The 19839-nt window shown below is 44.4% G+C and overlaps 6 protein-coding genes across 11 annotated transcripts; 3 read left to right on the top strand and 3 right to left on the bottom strand.

Annotated features, from left to right (window-relative positions):
• Positions 1-1546: 1546 nt before the first annotated feature.
• LOC6553179 (Golgi-associated plant pathogenesis-related protein 1) lies at positions 1547-2877 on the top strand. 3 transcript variants are annotated; one of them, XM_001979062.3, is made up of 6 exons: positions 1547-1684; positions 1743-1880; positions 1933-2153; positions 2222-2356; positions 2409-2637; positions 2836-2877. In XM_001979062.3, coding segments are annotated over exons 1-5 (540 nt in total). In that variant the 5' UTR covers positions 1547-1639; the 3' UTR covers positions 2410-2637; positions 2836-2877. The 3 variants fall into 3 exon arrangements, with proteins under 3 accessions (XP_001979098.3, XP_026836005.1, XP_026836009.1); XM_026980204.1 differs by having other exon boundaries at positions 2403-2637; XM_026980208.1 differs by lacking the exon at positions 2836-2877 and having other exon boundaries at positions 2403-2796.
• On the bottom strand, positions 2772-4637 carry LOC6553180 (argininosuccinate synthase). Its single transcript, XM_026980200.1, has 3 exons — positions 4418-4637; positions 4063-4308; positions 2772-3674 (listed from the first exon to the last, which is right to left on the bottom strand). The coding sequence occupies exons 1-3, from the start codon at positions 4586-4588 to the stop codon at positions 2832-2834; spliced, it is 1260 nt and encodes a 419-aa protein (XP_026836001.1). The 5' UTR covers positions 4589-4637; the 3' UTR covers positions 2772-2831.
• Positions 4638-5658: 1021 nt separating this feature from the next.
• On the top strand, positions 5659-14993 carry LOC6553181 (transcription initiation factor TFIID subunit 1). Of its 4 annotated transcripts, XM_001979064.3 has the most exons (16): positions 5659-5975; positions 6132-6439; positions 6629-6763; positions 6816-7027; positions 7098-7726; positions 7785-8165; positions 8221-8938; positions 8996-9268; positions 9440-9661; positions 9733-11620; positions 11687-11829; positions 11895-12225; positions 13096-13194; positions 13541-13735; positions 14095-14187; positions 14314-14993. In XM_001979064.3, exons 1-16 carry the CDS (start codon positions 5794-5796, stop codon positions 14916-14918), a joined length of 6414 nt encoding a protein of 2137 aa, XP_001979100.1. In that variant the 5' UTR covers positions 5659-5793; the 3' UTR covers positions 14919-14993. The 4 variants fall into 4 exon arrangements, with proteins under 4 accessions (XP_001979100.1, XP_015009581.1, XP_015009582.1 ...); XM_015154095.2 differs by lacking the exon at positions 13096-13194; XM_015154096.2 differs by lacking the exon at positions 14095-14187.
• Positions 14994-15429: 436 nt separating this feature from the next.
• LOC6553182 (probable peptidyl-tRNA hydrolase 2) lies at positions 15430-16697 on the bottom strand. Its single transcript, XM_001979065.3, has 2 exons — positions 16377-16697; positions 15430-16048 (listed from the first exon to the last, which is right to left on the bottom strand). Exons 1-2 carry the CDS (start codon positions 16563-16565, stop codon positions 15677-15679), a joined length of 561 nt encoding a protein of 186 aa, XP_001979101.1. The 5' UTR covers positions 16566-16697; the 3' UTR covers positions 15430-15676.
• A 416-nt stretch (positions 16698-17113) lies between these two features.
• Positions 17114-18454, top strand: LOC6553183 (signal peptidase complex catalytic subunit SEC11A). The gene is made up of 4 exons (XM_001979066.3): positions 17114-17349; positions 17421-17680; positions 18021-18198; positions 18258-18454. Exons 1-4 carry the CDS (start codon positions 17281-17283, stop codon positions 18306-18308), a joined length of 558 nt encoding a protein of 185 aa, XP_001979102.1. The 5' UTR covers positions 17114-17280; the 3' UTR covers positions 18309-18454.
• LOC6553184 (methylated-DNA--protein-cysteine methyltransferase, inducible) lies at positions 18422-19095 on the bottom strand. Its single transcript, XM_001979067.3, is given in 2 exon segments — positions 18422-18587; positions 18590-19095. Coding segments are annotated over 2 exon segments (534 nt in total). The 5' UTR covers positions 18990-19095; the 3' UTR covers positions 18422-18453.
• Between the last annotated feature and the right edge of the window lie 744 nt (positions 19096-19839).

The following is a 19839-nucleotide window of genomic DNA, read 5'->3' as shown; positions in this document are numbered from 1 at the left end:
TTTCACAAAGTTAACCTTTGATTCAATTTATCAACTTCAATAAGCAGCACGGCAATAACGACAACACACACACAGGACCCGCAAAAACCAAAGAGAAAGCAGGGTCTCGCAAAAGTTGCGCCTGCAAATCGCAAAGGACTAACGACATCCTTTGAACGCTCGCAAATAATCCCGCAAAAACCGAGAGCTTAACTTTTTCAGCATTTATGGGGGGTTGGCGCTGCATTCGCCCACATTTGCGCTAAAGCCCTTTTTGCCATTCGCCCAGTTTAGCACAAAGTTGAACCGTCAACGCTGTCTGATTCTGATCGTATGCCACCAGCAACCATCGCAACCCACAAAAGCAACATTGTATCTGCCACTGATGGATGGATAGATTCCTGGATGCACCGATGGATGGCTATGGATGGATGTGGATGGATGTGCTGCACGAGGCCGAGTTCAGTTAAGTTGGCTCACAGGCGCGGTTTAGAGGCTCGAATTTGTTGCCATGCTGCAGCGATGCGATTGACCACCAGACAAAGGCGTTTTGGGGCAGAGTTCCGTTGAATTCTGCATTGTGGTTTTCGAGCACAAAAAGCAGTGGTTCTTATGTGCATCGGGAATCAATACCATATAGTGAAAGTTTGATGCAGCCATTATTTATGCACCTAACATAAAACAATTCGAATAATGTTATTTTTCAACTTTATGTGCGGATTTATCTTGGAGTTCGCTCGCTAAATCTGAACTCTGCTCCTTTGTATTTACGCAGTTTATATGCCCTTATCCCGAAGTGAGTTGTGACACCGAAACCAAGTCAAATATTGGTGCACGATGTCCTTCGGGAGCTCCTGGATCTGTCGAAAGTTGTCATCGCTCGGTTCTCCGTCGTTAGCCCTGATTCCCTGGGCTGGGAAATGTCCTGCTCGCTCATCAATTCATGTCAATAGAAGGACAATGTTTGCCTACACACGGCGGCACAGATGCAGATGGACATATAAATATCCAAGAAGCCTAAAATACAAACCAATCCGGTGTTTCTGCTGCTGTCGGATCTTCCTCTATTTATTTGTTGTAATAATATTAGTTTTTGCATTTATGCATGTGCGATTGTGTATTCACACTCACAAGAAGCATCTTTTGTTTTGCTCATCTTTCGCCGGACCCGGCCACTCCGGAACCAAGATTAATGCGATTGGGAAATCCATGCTGGAGCAGATGTGTTGGCTCCTCTGTTTGCTTTTGTCTCAGCTCCGGCAAATATTGGGAATGATGTATGTATATTTATTTATATGATAGTATTTCATTAATTGTGTATTCGACTGCCTTTACAAGTGTCCCGCCGCCACACTTGAGCAGCAGATTTATTAAACAAACAATCGAATTGATTGCAATAGATATTACACAACTACTTGCCAATCTGAAGTGCATGTACTACATACAACGTAAAATATTTTATTCAACTGGACTGCACTTGATTCGAATTTGATTGGGCTTTGCTGAGGTGCACAGATTGGGTGAACTGGGTGCAACTGATTTTAGTTGAAGCTTGTACAATCGAGCATAGAAAAACCTTTCAGAACAACGCAACACTGTTAAAATATTAGATGCCAAAATTTTAGTAGAGAGACTCCCAAGAGTCTCTTCACAAATAACCATGCGTTTAATAAGGATTTTAATACTTGTCTTTTTGGTAGTTTTGGTAGGTAATTGGCAAGAGTGTCGTGCTTGTACATCTTACCATCCAACATCTATTTCAGTTCGATCGAAGCTCTGCCATAAACTTTGATAATGCCGGCATAGTTCTTAGGGAAATAAACAAGAGAAGAGATCGTCATGGAGTTCCAAACTTGGCCTTGGACAACGTGCTCAGCAAAGGATGCCAAAGTTATGCTTGGGTATGATTAAAGTCAACTCGTCTAATTTTAATTAATCGGTTTAATTTCGCAGAAAATGTCCAAGTTGACGAATTTTACCCCTTCGGATCCCACCAACAAGGATTACACAGAAAGCATCTGCAAATTCAAAATGGAGAGGGGAGCACTATCAAGGTGTGTCAAGGACTTGTATAAAGGAAGAAAATTCGATTTTTTAGACCCCAGGGCTAAAGATTTCACTGCCATGATCTGGAGGTCTTCAGTTTCCTTGGGTTATGGCGACGCTAACATAAAGTAAGTTCCTATTAGGTACCTATTAAGTGCCTCTTTTTATTCGGTCCAAAATGATCACCGTTCCTTAGTGCTCAACAAGGGATTTTCGTGGTCAGATATACTCCACCTGGGAATGTGAAAGGATTATACACGGACAATGTTCCTCCCAAGAAGAAGAAGAAGGGGAAAAGGAGAAAGGAAAAGCCAAAACCACAACAAACATAGTATGGTTTTCATATGCGCCAAAATGCTATTCCTAACTATATTTAGTTTCAGAGACTGTGGCAGTCGACTAGATAACCGATATGCCATATTGTTGTCGTTTCTTTCCTTGGTGTATACTATTTGGCAAAATTAGACTGCATAATCGATATGCCATATTGTTGTCGATTCTTTCCTTGGTGTATACTATTTGGCAAAATAATGTCTACTATGTGGCGAACAAGCTAATCAGTCTTATTAATAGAACCGAACCTATCCCTCCTTGCCAATGAAAATTATCTGCGTAAGTAAAATATCAGTAGGCTGGACGATGAATGTGTATTCTATCGGCTCAGATTGGTCATATCATATGATATGTGCATGAAGGTATTTACTTTCAAGTAGAACCCACAATATGTGTCATCAAGTCCAAGTAAATTTCCAATAAAATATGAAACTTTAATTTATTCTAACTTCAATCTTTCTTGAACTTGTCGTTCAGTTTTTACCCTTCGGCACTTCGTAGGCACCGAACGCTCGGACATGTTCCCTGATTCGGACCGCATTGATGGCGATAAATCCACCCGCATCCTGCGGCACATAGCCACCATGGACGTCCATAGATACGAGCTGCTCGTTGTAAAGAGCTCCCACATCCTCCGCCGCCTTTCTGGCGACTGCACGGCAATATCCGGGGGCCAGTTCCACGGTGACCTTTCCGGAGACCCGCTGCTCGGCCAACTCGATGCATTTACGGGCATAAATGGCCTCGGGACTGAACCAGAAGCCATTGTACACATAGTCGGCCATGCGATCCCGCAGAACCTGCTTGGTGCGGAGTACTTCGCGGTCCAAAGCAAACACTTCGAGGTCCTGGTGAGCAGCAAAGAGGATGGTGCCTCCGGGCGTCTCGTACACCCCTCGGGACTTCAGTCCCACAAAGCGATTTTCTACGATGTCAATCCGCCCGATGCCATAGGATCCGCCCAGCTTATTGAGGAAATCTAGCATCTCCAGGGGTTTCGTGTAGACTCGACTGCTGGCGAAATCCTCCACACTGGTGGGCAGTCCCCTATCGAATTGAATGACCAAGCGAACCGGCTCCCGAGGAGCCTTGGTCAGGGGATCGACTGTCATTTCGTAGAGATTTTCCGGAGCCACTGTGTTGGGATCTTCGAGTATACCGGACTCGTAGCTGATGTGCAGGATGTTGGCGTCGGTGCTCCAGGGAGTGGCTGGCTTGGCGCTCACCTCGATTCCTTGTTGTTGGGCATAGGCAATGAGGTCCTGTCGACCTTGAAACTGGGTACAGAATTCCACATCCCTCCAGGGAGCGATGATCTGAAAAAAATGGATTTTGACCATTAACACGCTAGTTTCATCCTTGTTAAATTTCATCGTTTCATATAAATCGATTTTGACGTTCATTTCTGTAAAAATAAATATACTGCCGGCAGGGCAACAATAACAAGGGCGAATCCCGCAAAACCACTTCTTTAAGCCGTGGTTTGAAATGGAACCGCGGTGCAGTATGTCCACGAACCGGTTCCCAAACCGGAACCTTATCATTTAATACGGTACAAACCCCAAACAAAAAGCTAAAATGATATGGGCTCAGGGCAACTGTTGACTTGACGGGCGATAAGGGGATGATAAGAGAGGCATTCTCACCCTGCCGGGTCCTACCAATTATCATTAGTTCAAATACCTCTAGAAAGTTGGAACGTACCTTCAGATCCGGATTGAGGGCGTAGGCACACAATTCGAAGCGCACCTGGTCGTTTCCCTTTCCGGTGGCTCCGTGGGCCAGGTACTTGGCCCCATAATCGCGAGCAACCTCCATCAGGGCTACGCTGATGCAGGGCCTGGCCAACGAAGTGCCCAGCAGATAGCGCTCCTCGTACACCAGACCCATTTGTACGGCCGGCCAGATATAGTCCTCCACGAAGGACTGCTTAACATCGGCCAAGATCACCTGAGTAGAAAGGACGATTAAGTTATTTTTTAGGAATTAGAAAATAAAAGAATTCTTAAATATATGTTTCGATCGCCATATATGTATGTCACAATTCTGGTTGTACAACCTTCTTTGCACCAATTTTAAGGGCCTTCTTCTCGGCGGCGGTGAAATCTTCCTTCTGGCCAACATCGGCCAGGACACAAACGACCTCAAAATGCTTGTCCAGCAACCACTTAAGGATGCAGCTAGTGTCCAGGCCACCGGAGTAAGCCAAAATTACGGTTTCTCTAGTCATATTTCACTGCTGTCTGTCCTCCCGTGACGCTTGTGCAAAAAATACTAAATTCCTCGTTGAGCTTGGAGTAATGTTAATCTGCACCTAATCAAAATTGCTTATCAGTCCCCACGACCGTCTCAGTATTCACTTTTGATGATATGGCGATGTTGCTGCCGCTAGTAAACACCTGTTACTGGAAGAGTAAAAGGGTATGTTGGGTTCGTTGGAAGGCATGTAACAGGTAGAAGACGCTATAAAGTATATATATTCTCGATCAGGATCACTGGCGGGGTCGATCTGGCCACGTACGTTTGAACGCTGTGATCTCGGGAAATATAATTGACAGTAAGTTCAGAAAAATCTTGCAAATTCTAGAAACGAGACGTCCTACGCTGTCACGCCCACACTTTGAAAAATGTTTAGATTTTGTAAGAGTATCTTGGCAACTTTCAATGATCGAAAAACATTTTGATTACGCCCATAAGTCCTAAGAAGTCCGCCATTTCGAAAAATGTTTTCTTTTTAGATTTGCTACATATCAATCGATATGCCAGCAATCGTAACACTCCCACTAACTGAGTAACATTTCAATTTATATTATTATGAAAAAATTAGTTTAGAAGAATAAGTGCAAGTCCTGAACGCGTTTTTTTTATTTTATTTAAATGTTTGTAATCTATGTATGATTTTTTGTTAAACATTTCCGGCAAATCGGAACAAAAATATAGAAATATAGCCTATTCAAATAACCATACCAGCGTTACAGACAAGAAACAGAATTTTGTGTTAATATTCCAAGTGTTCTGAAAATCGTAACATCCTTTATAATTTCAGCGTTTTTAAACGAAGTATGATTTATTTTCATCAATTGGAAATAACGTCGAATAAAATATTTTTAGATGAATACTTATAAAGAATAGTGATCGTTTAAAAAAAATGGCCATCTTATATCATCAAAATAAAGATCCCCTGTTAAAAATTAGAGAATAAAAGTATCTCAAACCATTATTATTTTGACCGCAACCTTTGGTACAAAACACAAATAACCTTCCCAAGATCCCAACCCCTGTTCAAATCTAATCGCGGATTTCTTGTTGCCTGCGGGGGAGCCATTAGGTGTCTTTGCGATGTACATCGACGGTCACACTAACGCGTGTGATAAATGCAATTACGCTCCGTCGTAGAAATTATTTTAGCCGCGTAAACATTGGAAGCCCTTGGAAATGGAGATGGAATCCGACAACAGTGACGACGAGGGATCAATCGGCAACGGACTGGACTTGACCGGCATTCTTTTCGGCAACATCGACTCCGAGGGCAGACTGCTGCAAGATGATGATGGAGAGGGGCGCGGGGGCACCGGTTTCGATGCGGAGCTCCGGGAAAACATTGGATCACTGTCCAAGTGAGTATATGAAGTCTTCTCTTCCAAGTGCAAGTGGATGTTTAGATGGCTTGTTTGGGATAATCATGTAAACACGCCGCCATACCCATTCAACTATTTCTTAATTCACAAGATATAAGAGACTTTTAATTAAATTTTCATTGCGTATTATTTCAGATTAGGTCTGGACTCTATGCTGCTCGAGGTTATCGACCGCAAGGAAGCGGAGCCTCTGTCGGAGGACGAGGAGGAGGAAAAGTCCGACGCCAGTGCCAGCGGAGGAATGAGTGCCTTTGATGCGCTGAAAGCGGGCGTCAAAAACGAGGAAAGGGAGGATGGTGCCGTAAAAGCTCAGGACGATGCCATAGACTATTCTGATATTACCGAGTTATCTGAGGACTGCCCACGCACTCCGCCCGAAGAAACAACTTCTTATGATGACTTAGAAGACGCCATTCCCGCCTCTAAAGTAGAGGCCAAGCTGAGTAAGTAAGAGCGTAATCTGCATTTTATGCCAGTTTACATTGTCAAGAGAGGATAGCTTGGGAGTTCTATGCATTTTCTGTCAAAGTGACACTTATAAAATGAGTTGTGCCATGTGCAGTTGGTGCTCAGATCTATTGCTATCCTCGGCTATTAACGAAAAAAGCAATAACTCTCAAATTTTGTTGCAGCCAAGGACGACAAGGAACTAATGCCTCCACCAAGTGCGCCAATGCGCTCGGGTTCTGGCGGCGGCACTGACGAACAAGCCAAGTCAAGTGATGCAACCAGTCCCAGTGGCGATCCCAAATCTACCGATGCAAAGGGTAAAATTTATTTGAAAACATGGTCTTTTTTGTTAATGATCATTCCTTTTAGATGCGGATAGGAAGCTGGACACACCACTGGCAGACATACTGCCATCCAAGTACCAGAATGTCGATGTGCGCGAGCTCTTTCCGGATTTTCGTCCCCAAAAGGTGCTACGCTTCTCCCGCCTCTTCGGACCGGGTAAACCCACAAGTCTGCCCCAGATCTGGCGACACGTGCGCAAACGCCGCCGGAAGCGAAATCAATCCAGGGATCAGAAGGTAGTGTACACTTAAACGGGGTGAGGTATATGCGGGTAATCACAAGAAAACTTTTCCTAAACCCCTTCAGACGACAAATACTGGTGGTTCGGACTCTCCCAGCGATACTGAGGAGCCACGAAAGCGGGGCTTCAGTCTGCATTATGCTGCAGAGCCCACGCCAGCGGAATGCATGTCCGACGACGAGGACAAACTGCTGGGCGACTTTAACAGCGAGGATGTGCGTCCAGAAGGACCAGACAACGGAGAGAACAGCGATCAGAAGCCGAAGGTGGCCGACTGGCGATACGGGCCTGCACAGATCTGGTATGATATGTTAGAAGTTCCAGACTCCGGAGAGGGTTTCAACTACGGCTTCAAGACAAAGGTAGCAACATCCTCGTCCCAGCCGCAGATCAAGGATGAACGCCGTGTAAAGAGTCCTGAGGATGATGACGAGGAGCCAAGCATTGCGGATGATGCCTTTCTCATGGTTTCCCAGCTGCACTGGGAAGACGACGTGGTCTGGGACGGCAACGACATCAAGGCCAAGGTGCTACAAAAGCTTAACTCAAAGACAAATGCAGCTGGATGGTTGCCCTCCAGCGGATCGAGAACGGCTGGCGCCTTCAGTCAGCCGGGGAAAACGTCTATGCCCGTTGGAAACAGCAGTGGTAGCTCCAAGCAGGGCTCGGGAGCAAGCAAAAAAGCTCAGCAAAAGTATTTTTTGAAAGTATAATTCATTAGTATTTCATACTAATATTTCTATCGATTTTAGTGCTCAAGCAAAACCAGCGGAGGCACCTGATGACACCTGGTATAGCCTTTTTCCAGTGGAAAATGAGGAACTAATATATCACAAGTGGGAGGACGAGGTAATCTGGGATGCCCAGCAAATGAGCAAGGTGCCCAAGCCGAAGGTACTCACTTTGGATCCCAACGACGAAAATATAATTTTGGGCATTCCCGATGACATAGATCCCTCCAAAATTAATAAGAGTACAGGTCCTCCACCTAAGATCAAGATACCGCATCCTCATGTAAAGAAGTCTAAGATCCTACTAGGCAAGGCGGGTGTGATTAACGTGCTTGCGGAAGACACACCTCCGCCTCCACCCAAAAGTCCTGACCGAGACCCCTTCAACATATCTAATGACACGTAAGTCCCTTAAAATTTTGATGAATGCAGAATGCAAATTTTGATTCCCTTACAGGTACTACACGCCGAAGACTGAACCCACTCTACGACTTAAGGTGGGCGGCGGAAATCTAATTCAACACTCGACTCCGGTAGTAGAGCTGCGAGCTCCCTTTGTGCCTACGCACATGGGCCCGATGAAGCTCCGGTCCTTCCATCGTCCCCCCCTGAAGAAGTACTCCCACGGACCAATGGCCCAGTCTATCCCCCATCCCGTCTTCCCACTGCTGAAGACCATCGCAAAGAAGGCAAAGCAGCGCGAAGTCGAGCGCATTGCCTCCGGTGGCGGAGACGTCTTCTTTATGCGCAACCCGGAGGATTTGAGCGGAAGGGACGGAGACATCGTGCTGGCCGAATTCTGCGAAGAGCATCCGCCCCTGATGAACCAGGTGGGCATGTGCTCCAAGATAAAGAACTACTACAAGCGTAAGGCGGAGAAGGACAGTGGGCCGCAAGATTATGTTTATGGAGAAGTGGCCTTTGCCCACACCAGTCCCTTCCTGGGCATCCTACATCCTGGCCAGTGCATCCAGGCGATTGAGAACAACATGTACCGAGCGCCTATTTATCCACATAAGATGGCTCACAACGATTTTCTCGTCATTCGCACGCGGAACAACTACTGGATACGATCGGTGAATTCAATATACACGGTGGGCCAGGAGTGTCCGCTGTACGAGGTTCCGGGTCCGAATTCCAAAAGGGCCAACAACTTCACCCGTGACTTTCTGCAGGTAAGTGCTGAGATCTGCGCTGTCTTTCACTTGCTAACGAATTTTTTGTTTTGTCAGGTGTTTATTTACCGCTTGTTCTGGAAAAGTCGCGACAATCCGCGCCGTATTCGAATGGACGATATAAAACAGGCTTTTCCCGCTCATTCTGAGAGCAGTATCCGCAAGCGCCTAAAGCAGTGCGCCGACTTCAAGCGAACAGGCATGGACTCAAATTGGTGGGTTATTAAGCCGGAGTTTCGACTTCCCTCCGAAGAGGAGATCCGAGCCATGGTCTCACCTGAGCAGTGTTGCGCATACTTTAGCATGATTGCGGCAGAACAACGCTTAAAGGTAATGTGTATGGAAACATTGCGTAGTCTTTTGTTAAATCTTACTAATCAGATACATTTGATGTATATAAGTGGTGCTTATATTGTTGCTTGTATAAGCTTAGTTTTTGTTAAAAATTACTTTTGTTCTGGTGACCCTAACTTTTACTTATATATGTAATTATATTTCTAGGATGCTGGGTATGGAGAGAAGTTTTTGTTCGCACCACAAGAAGATGACGACGAGGAGGCGCAACTGAAACTCGACGACGAAGTTAAGGTGGCTCCGTGGAACACGACTCGCGCTTATATCCAGGCCATGCGGGGAAAGTGTTTACTCCAGTTGAGTGGTCCTGCCGACCCAACGGGATGTGGAGAGGGATTTTCATATGTTCGAGTGCCTAACAAACCCACGGTAATACAACTTGTTCACTAGTTCTTTTAATTATAAAATACAATTTTTTTTTCTTCCACTCCTTTTCACAGCAAACCAAGGAGGAGCAAGAGTCTCAGCCAAAACGGTCGGTTACGGGAACAGATGCAGATTTGCGTCGGCTGCCACTCCAGCGTGCAAAAGAGCTATTGCGACAGTTCAAGGTGCCCGAGGAGGAGATTAAAAAGCTTTCCCGCTGGGAGGTCATTGATGTGGTGCGCACCTTGTCCACTGAAAAAGCAAAGGCTGGTGAAGAGGGAATGGATAAGTTCTCTCGTGGCAACCGGTTCTCCATTGCTGAGCATCAGGAGCGTTATAAGGAAGAGTGTCAGCGCATATTCGACCTGCAAAACAGAGTGCTGGCCAGCTCTGAAGTGCTGTCTACTGATGAGGCAGAGTCCTCGGCCTCCGAGGAATCTGATCTCGAAGAACTTGGCAAGAATCTCGAGAACATGCTGTCAAACAAGAAAACCTCGACGCAATTGTCAAGGGAACGTGAAGAGTTGGAGCGACAGGAGTTGCTTCGCCAGCTTGACGAAGAACATGGCGGGCCAAGTAGTAGTGGAGGAGCCAAGGGAGCCAAAGGAAAGGAGGAGGCCGGACAGCAAATGCTGGCAACCAACAACCAGGGCAGGATTCTTCGCATTACGCGTACATTTAGAGGAAACGATGGAAAGGAATATACCCGCGTGGAGACTGTGAGGCGGCAACCAGTTATCGACGCCTACATCAAGATTCGCACCACTAAGGACGAGCAGTTCATCAAGCAGTTCGCAACGCTAGATGAACAGCAGAAGGAGGAGATGAAACGAGAAAAGAGACGCATTCAGGAGCAGCTACGTCGCATCAAACGCAACCAGGAGCGGGAACGTTTGGCGCAGCTGGCTCAGAATCAGAAAATGCAGCCAGGTGGCATGCCCACTTCCTTGGGTGATCCTAAGAGCTCGGGCGGTCATTCGCACAAGGAGCGTGATAGCGGCTACAAGGAAGTCAGCCCTTCGCGCAAGAAGTTTAAGCTTAAGCCAGACCTAAAGCTGAAGTGCGGCGCCTGTGGGCAGGTTGGTCACATGCGCACAAACAAAGCCTGTCCCTTGTATTCTGGTATGCAAAGCAGTCTGTCCCAGTCGAATCCATCTCTGGCTGACGACTTGGACGAGCAGAGCGAAAAGGAGATGACAATGGATGACGATGATCTGGTGAATGTCGATGGCACTAAAGTAACGCTGAGTAGCAAGGTTCTCAAGCGTCATGGTGGTGATGATGGTAAACGTCGCAGCGGGTCTAGCTCTGGCCTCACCTTGAAGGTTCCCCGAGATGCGATGGGCAAGAAGAAACGTAGAGTGGGTGGCGATCTTCATTGTGACTATCTCCAGCGACACAATAAAACGGCCAATCGCAGGCGCACGGACCCCGTTGTGGTACTGTCCTCTATCCTGGAGATTATCCACAATGAACTGCGATCTATGCCGGATGTATCCCCATTCCTGTTCCCGGTAAGCGCGAAAAAGGTTCCGGACTACTACCGTGTGGTGACCAAGCCCATGGATCTGCAAACGATGAGGGAGTACATTCGCCAAAGGCGCTACACAAGTCGCGAGATGTTCTTGGAGGATCTGAAGCAGATTGTGGACAACTCACTGATCTACAATGGAGCGCAGAGTGCATATACTTTGGCTGCCCAACGCATGTTCAGCAGTTGCTTTGAGCTGCTCGCCGAGCGCGAAGACAAACTGATGCGCCTCGAAAAGGCAATAAACCCGCTTCTGGACGACGATGACCAAGTTGCTCTCTCGTTCATATTTGACAAGCTGCACACGCAGATTAAGCAATTATCAGAAAGCTGGCCTTTCCTTAAGCCTGTCAACAAGAAACAGCTTAAGGACTACTACTCGGTTATTAAGCGACCCATAGACCTCGAAACTATCGGCAAAAACATTGAAGGTAAGCTTTTAGTTATCCTAAAGAATGACATTAGCTCTTGAATACAACTAATTATTTTTAAAACAGCTCATCGCTATCACAGTCGTGCCGAGTATCTGGCTGATATTGAGTTGATTGCCACCAACTGTGAGCAGTACAACGGCAGTAACTCCCGCTACACCAAGTTCTCAAAGAAGATACTAGAGTATGCCAAAACGCAGTTAATTGAGGTAGGTCTCTTTTAGGCTGTATATGCATACACCGTTGTTCTAACTAAAATATTACCCAAAACTAGTTTTCGGAGCACTGCGGCCAGTTAGAAAATAACATAGCTAAAACACAGGAGCGTGCTAGGGAGAATGCACCAGAGTTCGATGAAGCCTGGGGCAATGATGAGTACAACTTTGACCGTGGCAGTAGGGCGAGTTCGCCCGGGGAAGATTACATCGATGTCGAGGGCCAAGGGGGGCATGCCTCCTCATCGAACTCCATCCATCGCAGCATGGGAGCTGAGGCCGGTTCGTCGCATGCGGCACCGTCAGTGCGAAAACCACCTCCTCCAGGTCCTGGTGAGGTGAAGCGCGGAAGGGGTAGGCCCCGCAAGCAGCGCGACCCCGTGGAGGAGGGTAAGTGGACTTGGGCTTTAGTAACTTTGGTTACGCCTGATCGGTCAAGGATCTGTGGCACATTAACTAGAATTTCATACATACACATTTCTACATTTACTCTTTCGTGGACTTCTAAAGAACTATTGGTATTGATCATCCTTTCTTCTACATTTCGAATTCAGAACCTTTGGTTATGGTTGACACGCATCCGAAAGGATCCTTATGCTTATACTAATCCCAGACTTACTTCAATTTAAGCGTAGTAAAACTGAAACTAAAAGTGAATGGATGAAATCAGATTCATTGTATAGACATTCATGTAGATATTGAGGTATTGGACGTGATCCCCATGCATGCACATGAATATATGTCTAGTAAGCTTATGGAATTGTAAAATGCTATATTTTTTGATACTTAGAAGTTGTATTACACATGTTAAAGACACTTGTGTAACTTATCGATATGTATTTCCATAAATACTATATATATAGATTTAACCTGCGGTAATTTAAATTTCGTTTAAATATTTGTGAATTTTCTTTGTTACAAGTGGTTTTGTTCGAATTGTTAGTTCTTAGTCAGTTCTTTTTCAAAAATGGTTTTTTATTACATTTTTGTTACACTTATTATAAACATTTACATATATTATAAACTTATAAACGTTTAGTAGGGCCTCAGTAAGTCTTAGAAAATGAACTGCTGTTTTATAACTAAAAATGGAAATACTTTTCTTTACATATTCCAAAATATACCAAGATTTTAGGTCAGACGAAAGTGTTTTTGTTTATTTCTGAGATTCCACATTAATTAGCGCCAAGAAATTTAAAAGACTGTACAACTTTTTACTGTTGCCACCAACGAATTGCAAAAACTTTTACCTTTTTCTAGTCAAATCCCAGAATCCGGTTAAGCGTGGTCGGGGGCGTCCGAGGAAGGACAGCCTTGCCTCAAACATGAGTCAGACGCAAGCTTACTTCCTGGATGAAGGTAAGCCTCTAATCGCCGACTAATTGGACCTAAGCCTGCGAACCGCCTCACAATTACTCACATGCATCTATTTTTTAAACTCAAAACCCAAAATTTATTGACCCTCTCACAGCTTTTTACATGCACCTCATTTTCGGTTTGGATCTACTAACTTAAATGGCTAACTACCGCTAATTCTAGATCCTTAGCTTAGTTACTAACATTTTGCATGATTGTAGATTATAATTTAATTCTACGTTTTCGAACAGTTTAAATTTACTTTGCATTTTATTTCAGTATTTGGTAATGCACAAGTCTCCGATCAAAAATTAAGATGTGTTATTAAACTTATTTGGTTTTCCTGTAGACCTGCAATGCTCCACAGATGACGAGGATGATGACGAGGAGGAGGACTTCCAGGAGGTCTCCGAAGACGAGAACAATGCGGCTAGCATTTTGGATCAGGGCGAACGTATCAATGCACCTGCCGATGGCATGGATAGCATGTTTGACCCCAAGAACATCAAGACAGAGATCGACATGGAGGCTCACCAGATGGCAGGTGGGTACATCCATATGAAGACTTAACTTAAGTTCTTTCTTATACGAGAACCGCATACGATAAATTAATTTGTTCTTTAAATGATTATACTTTCACTTTATACAACTTTTTTAATTATTTAAGATAATTGAATTTTCTAAACTGAAAGTTTGGTGTTGGGTATTAGATATTCTTAATAATATATTCTTAATTTAATTTCGTAATCAAGTTTCAAAATTTTTAGTATTAATATTAATTTATGTTTAATACGGTTCTTGCTCTCCCTGTTTAAGAGTACTACTAATCTAGAAACTACTTTCATTCGCTGACTTTGTTTGGATTTTTTTCTGTTTCTGATTTTACCCAAATCACCTAAGCAGAGGAGCCGATCGGCGAGGATGACAGCCAGCAGGTGGCCGAAGCAATGGTGCAGTTGAGTGGCGTGGGCGGCTACTATGCTCAACAGCAGCAAGGTCTTTATTATCCTTACTACGTGTTTGTGTTGTACCCGCGATGTCTATGTCCGCCCTCCCTTAATCCCATATATGATTAGGACTTTGAGTACGCTTTTTCTAATGACAGTTTTCAAAACGTTTCAGATGAATCCATGGATGTGGACCCCAACTACGATCCCTCAGATTTCCTAGCCATGCACAAGCCTCGCCAGAACCTTGGCGAGCCCAGCAGCTTGCAGGGTGCTTTCACCAACTTCCTCTCCCAAGAGCAGGATGATAATGGCCTGTACAATCCCCCCGAAGCCAGTTCAAGTGCCGCCTCCGGTTCAGCCATAGGAATGAGCCTACCGCCTCAGGAGGAAGATTCAATGGCCATGCAAATGGCGCCGGAAATGCCTGTCAATACCATGAACAACGGAATGGGTATCGATGATGATCTGGACATTTCGGAGAGTGATGAGGAAGACGATGGTTCCCGAGTGCGCATCAAGAAGGAGGTATTTGACGACGGGGAATACGCCTTGCAGCACCAGCAGATGGGACAGCCGTCAACGCAGTCGCAAATCTACATGGTGGATTCGTCCAACGAGCCCACGACTCTCGACTACCAGCAGCCACCGCAGCTAGACTTCCAACAAGTGCAGGGAATGGAGCAGTTGCAGCAACATGCGATGCCTCCACTGCAACCAGAGCAACTGCAGCAGCAACAGACGCCGCAAGGCGACAATGATTATGCTTGGACTTTCTAGTGATAAGGTATATTTGTCAGTTCTAAGAATGAAACATTAGGTTTAATTATAAGATCGAGCTTCACTGTAAAAATATTTTCTGTACCGATTGAAATTGATTGCTAAATATTCTCTGAAAAAAATATTATATCTTTTTGCCAATGTTTTCAGTTTTAAAATTTTATAGATTTACAATTTATCAAAGCCACTTCAAATAGGTTTTCTTTCAAATATATTTCCAATATCTATAAGTCCTAGAAAAACAAGTGTTATCATTACTTTTCAAAAAAACCAACTACTGTCTGAACCTAAATTAAATCTTTTCTGGTACCTAAAAGGCCTTAAATATGTAGATATTCGGATGTATCTTTTTTTAAGTATATGTTATAATAGGATTTACCAAAACACACGGTACAAAATGATGTTTAAAAAATACAATAGCTTTGGAATGGTACACAAGGTAATACTCTTCAGGGCCTTAGTTTACTTCAGCTACGGATTTCCCACTTGACCCCTACAAAAAACATACGTATCGGAGCTTTGCAGTTCCAGGCCGGACTGTCAATCGTTTAATAATTTATAGCTCGGTTCACAGTAACGTAATAACGTAAATCTTAGCTTAACTTGCACGTCACAGTCGTCCTCCTACCCGGTGGCATGCCGCCATCCTTAGCTTTTTCCCGGCTCCACCGATGCGCCCTATTGCTTTGTGAATTGTCGGGTTGCACTTGAGTGAGTTACAATGCCAATGGCATGTGGGAGTTTCCGTAGTGCGGATCTTACAGCAACTTCAGGTGGCCGGTAACACGGTCGATGTCCGCGGCAGCCGCTGGCCCCACGGCTAGCACAGTCTTGGAGTTAGGCTCTATTTGTGTGCGACCGGCGTCGCGGATGAGGCATGTGTTCAGCTGCTGGCGCTCGGCTGCCTTCTTGATGGTCATCAGCTCCGCCTCGCTCTCCACGCGAACGGCTATCTTGGCGCAACCACAGTTCTCCCACGCCCGCAGTAATCGAGGCGTCCTGACCACCGCCCGCTGGTAAGCACCCACCGCTCCGTGGCCACACTGTGCGGCAATCTTGCCCTTGCCCATCTTGAGGTCGTTGCGCACAACCAAGACCATCTTAAAGTTGTCGTTAAAGCCTCCATAGCCCTGCAATGTTAAGAAAATCCGGATTTACGTTTTTGTTTTATAAAATCAAGCTTTGGTTTTATAATTATTATAATTTGGTTTTGCTGTGCTTGTGCCTTATAAATATATGTACTTATTTCGAAAAATCATACAGCTTAAAAGAGGGAGTGGCATTTTGAAAAGTCCTACCGAACAAGATCATAAGGCCCAGAAATTGCACTTCTATTATTGTGACCGCAAGTGTGCATTCAATGTTGCATTTGGGTTTACCATAAGTTTCAAATACCAGGTGGAAATAAGGAAAGGACATTGGGAGGCTTTCAATACTTCCAAGGGCTTTTATTCTCACCTTATCGGCAACTGAAGCCTCGGAACCGCTGGACACCGAAGATTCCACCGAGAACGAGGCCGCCGCTCCCTCGGCGGAAGAGTCCTTAGCATCGCCTCTCTTCAGGGCGTAACGGTAGCCCACGAAGAAGGACAGCATCACAGCCAGCCCATTGATAATCTGCGTCGAGTCCAGCAGCTTGTCGCCCATCTTGCTTCGTTTCGTTGATATATATTTCGCGAGAAAAGGCAACCGATGGCGCTCACTTCACGTTTTCGCATGCGGTCACACCAAGTGCGTAAAACGTTACGGTCACATTGTGGTGACAGCTCGCCAAGATATCGATTGCTTGGTCCGGCAGCACTGTCGCGTATGGGGTAGTCTTTAATACTTTAATACTGTTGTGTTAAAAATATACTAAAAGAAAACGTTTAATTTAATAAGCCACTCCATCAATCAATATATTTTATTTAACATATATTTATTTATTTATTTATGTTAAAAAAAAAGGCTTACAAAATTAATGAAGCGTCATGAAGTTGCTTTTGTGTAGGATTTATCCTTCTTTAATTTTTTACTTATATTAATAACTTTTGATAAATATAAGTACCGAGTAACATTTAAAAGACATTTCTCTGGTTACTATACTTGGTTGTACTAATGCAAACTGCAAGTCACAAGCTTAACACTGCCAACACATCCAAATTTCATAAAAAAAAGCCGGGAGATTTTTATAAACAATAGTGTGGCCGAACAACAGTTCCACGGAGTTCTCGTCGCCCTGTCTGGCATCTCTGCCCAAACATACGTGTCTGAAATTTTCTGTCTTCGTGGACGAAGCCGAGAACATTTGTTGAGGACCATTTTGACTGCATTTATATAGGTTAATATCCTCCACAAGGACCCCAATAAAACAGCCGCAGCCATGGGCGTAGCCAGCATGTTGCAGATCGACGAGATGCTGGGCGACTTCAACAGAATGAACAAGCGTCAGGTGAGCGGCGCCACTTCTCCAGGCAATGCACCCATATAGCATCCTGATCCCTGCCTTTTCCCTTCCCACAGTCGCTGTACCAGGTGCTGAGCTTCGCCATGATCGTCTCCTCGGCGCTGATGATCTGGAAGGGCCTGATGGTGGTCACCGGCAGCGAGTCGCCGATCGTGGTGGTGCTCAGTGGCAGCATGGAGCCGGCTTTCCACCGCGGCGACCTCCTCTTCCTCACTAACTACAAGGAGGAGCCGGTACGCGTCGGCGAGATCGTTGTCTTCAAGGTGGAGGGCAGGGACATACCCATAGTGCACCGCGTCATTAAGCTGCACGAAAAGTGAGTTTCATGGGGCGGGATGGTATTTTTAAATATTTGAACAACTTGCACAGCGAATAGTTTATGTAGTTTACGTCTTTTCTATAGGGTTAAGGAACGTAAAGTATAGCAAAAACAGGGATTTTAGACTTTATCCTTAATAATTGATACAACTTTTTTTTATTTTAAATAAAATTTGTATTCAATGAACTGTGGCGGTCAAACTGTTCAGACACGTCATTAAATTGTTTTGAATTCGATTAAAACTTAAATGGTAATTAGAGCAAACATTAAGAAGTGGGCTCCTTGCGAAAGTACATATTAACCAAGCTAATATTATACTCATCCCAATCTTTCACAGGGAGGATGGATCCGTCAAGTTCCTGACCAAGGGCGACAATAACAACGTGGACGACCGAGGCCTGTATGCACCCAACCAGCTGTGGTTGACCAAAAAGGACATTGTGGGCCGGGCCAGGGGCTTCCTGCCTTACGTGGGCATCATCACGATCTTCATGAACGAATATCCCAAGGTTAAGGTAAGTTGGAAGACTTTTGTAATGTGCTCCCCACTAAGCCCGAATTTCCATCTTTCCAGTGGGCCATTCTCTCTATTTTGGCCATTTTCGTGCTGCTACATAGGGAATAGATCGATTCGCTCTTATTTTGTAGGTACATGTTATAAGTAGGAAGTGCACAATCTCGAGCCTGTCTGCATTTTCAAATTCCTTACCACCCCAACAGTAAGACCTTTGTGCGGAGTTGAGTTTCAATAAAGATACAAGTAACACTTTTTAATGGTTCTCTGACTTCTCATAGGCTAGGAGCTGCTGCTTGAGGGCTGTGCCCCAGTGGTACTTCGAAGCTCCATTTTGGGACACAATCCTGTGGCACGGAATGAGGACTGCCACCTCATTCCGTGCCACAGTTGGGAGTAGGTGCAGGTCTCCCCCATTTTCATATCCACCAGAGCTCGCCATACGGACAGCTGGAAATCGGTTCCAAAGATAGCAATGGTAACCGCATCCGAGTTTTCCTTGTCGCCTCCGAACAGTTTATCCGCAACCAACTTGACCCCATCATCGTCCTTCCAGAGTTCGGATTTTGGCCACCGCTTTCGGACTTCATTGTAGGTGCTCAAAATGTTCTTATCCACGAAATGAAGCACAGTAATTGCGACTTGAGCTTTCAAATCCCCGGTTATTTGATCACTTACTCCCATCATTATCTGACCGAACTTGGTCTCCAGGAAACTGAATCGGATGGTCTTTGGCGGATCCTTTAGTGTCACCAAATGAACCTGGGTGTTTTGGGCAATCCACATCATCATTTATCGCCTAATTTAAGTCAAGTTTAAAAGAATTTCGTGTTTGCTAAAATATAATGTGACCGTAGGTAGAGCGCCAAAAAACGGGGTTTCTTGTTTTAGCCTTTTCACAAACCTTTTCGGACTTTTTTCTTCGGCTTGCTTTTGTTATGCGAATGTAATGTTGCCATACGGCGGCAGTGGTACAATTGCCCACGAATGTTTTCACAACATGAGTTTACACCAATAACTTACTGTTTTTATATATCTAATTTACAAAAACCGATATGGTTTCATAAATATATGTTTTTAATTACCTACGAAAATCCCAATGTGTACTGCTAACCAATTAAATGTAGGTTTCTAGGAAGTAGGTTGTATAGCAAATGTATAAATCTAACTCTTTTTAAAATAAGTTTAAGTTACTTAAGTACATGTCTTGCATTTTTAAGGAATGCGTATTTATTTTGTCTGAAAATAAGCCGCGAAAGCGAAATATCTTTTAATATTCGTTGTTAGGGTTGAATTCGCTTTAGTTATTAGACAAATAACTTTTTAATAATAATTGATCTGTAATATTTATCTGATAATTTGTAGAGCAATTAGCTAGTATTCGTTATCATTTTTAAAATTGCAGCTATTTAATATATATATAGTTATCATCATGAATCATTCATAACGAAAACAATAGAATAGAGTCTCGTTTTGATTTCAGGTTTCTTACAATCTAAAATGTGGTCTTATAACCCTATCTATCAACCACATGCAAAACCACTTTGGTCAGAGGACTTTGATGAATTTCCTGGATAATTTTCTTGTTGCAAAATGATCAATAAATCCCCAAAAACTCACATTTTCACAAACATGTGGATAC

Source organism: Drosophila erecta, unplaced genomic scaffold (assembly GCF_003286155.1).
Source record: "Drosophila erecta strain 14021-0224.00,06,07 unplaced genomic scaffold, DereRS2 tig00000000-arrow-pilon, whole genome shotgun sequence".
NCBI classification, from domain to species: Eukaryota; Metazoa; Arthropoda; class Insecta; order Diptera; family Drosophilidae; genus Drosophila; species Drosophila erecta.
This window is presented reverse-complemented; position numbering and strand designations above follow the sequence as displayed.

What these genes read in the sequence shown, in the direction of transcription:
- LOC6553179 (XM_026980204.1), top strand. Translation starts at nt 1,640, where the DNA reads ATGCGTTTAATAAGGATTTTAATACTTGTCTTTTTGGTAGTTTTG. An exon ending in GATGCCAAAGTTATGCTTGG is followed by an intron (nt 1,881 to 1,932) that starts GTATGATTAAAG and finishes TTAATTTCGCAG; the next exon opens with AAAATGTCCAAGTTGACGAA. An exon ending in TATGGCGACGCTAACATAAA is followed by an intron (nt 2,154 to 2,221) that starts GTAAGTTCCTAT and finishes ACCGTTCCTTAG; the next exon opens with TGCTCAACAAGGGATTTTCG.
- LOC6553180 (XM_026980200.1), bottom strand. Translation starts at nt 4,588, where the DNA reads ATGACTAGAGAAACCGTAATTTTGGCTTACTCCGGTGGCCTGGACACT. An exon ending in TTAAAATTGGTGCAAAGAAG is followed by an intron (nt 4,309 to 4,417) that starts GTTGTACAACCA and finishes CTTTCTACTCAG; the next exon opens with GTGATCTTGGCCGATGTTAA. An exon ending in CCCTCAATCCGGATCTGAAG is followed by an intron (nt 3,675 to 4,062) that starts GTACGTTCCAAC and finishes CATTTTTTTCAG; the next exon opens with ATCATCGCTCCCTGGAGGGA.
- LOC6553181 (XM_001979064.3), top strand. Translation starts at nt 5,794, where the DNA reads ATGGAGATGGAATCCGACAACAGTGACGACGAGGGATCAATCGGCAAC. An exon ending in AACATTGGATCACTGTCCAA is followed by an intron (nt 5,976 to 6,131) that starts GTGAGTATATGA and finishes GTATTATTTCAG; the next exon opens with ATTAGGTCTGGACTCTATGC. An exon ending in GCGCGACCCCGTGGAGGAGG is followed by an intron (nt 12,226 to 13,095) that starts GTAAGTGGACTT and finishes ACCTTTTTCTAG; the next exon opens with TCAAATCCCAGAATCCGGTT.
- LOC6553182 (XM_001979065.3), bottom strand. Translation starts at nt 16,565, where the DNA reads ATGGGCGACAAGCTGCTGGACTCGACGCAGATTATCAATGGGCTGGCT. An exon ending in AGGCTTCAGTTGCCGATAAG is followed by an intron (nt 16,049 to 16,376) that starts GTGAGAATAAAA and finishes TTAACATTGCAG; the next exon opens with GGCTATGGAGGCTTTAACGA.
- LOC6553183 (XM_001979066.3), top strand. Translation starts at nt 17,281, where the DNA reads ATGGGCGTAGCCAGCATGTTGCAGATCGACGAGATGCTGGGCGACTTC. An exon ending in ACAGAATGAACAAGCGTCAG is followed by an intron (nt 17,350 to 17,420) that starts GTGAGCGGCGCC and finishes CCCTTCCCACAG; the next exon opens with TCGCTGTACCAGGTGCTGAG. An exon ending in GTCATTAAGCTGCACGAAAA is followed by an intron (nt 17,681 to 18,020) that starts GTGAGTTTCATG and finishes AATCTTTCACAG; the next exon opens with GGAGGATGGATCCGTCAAGT.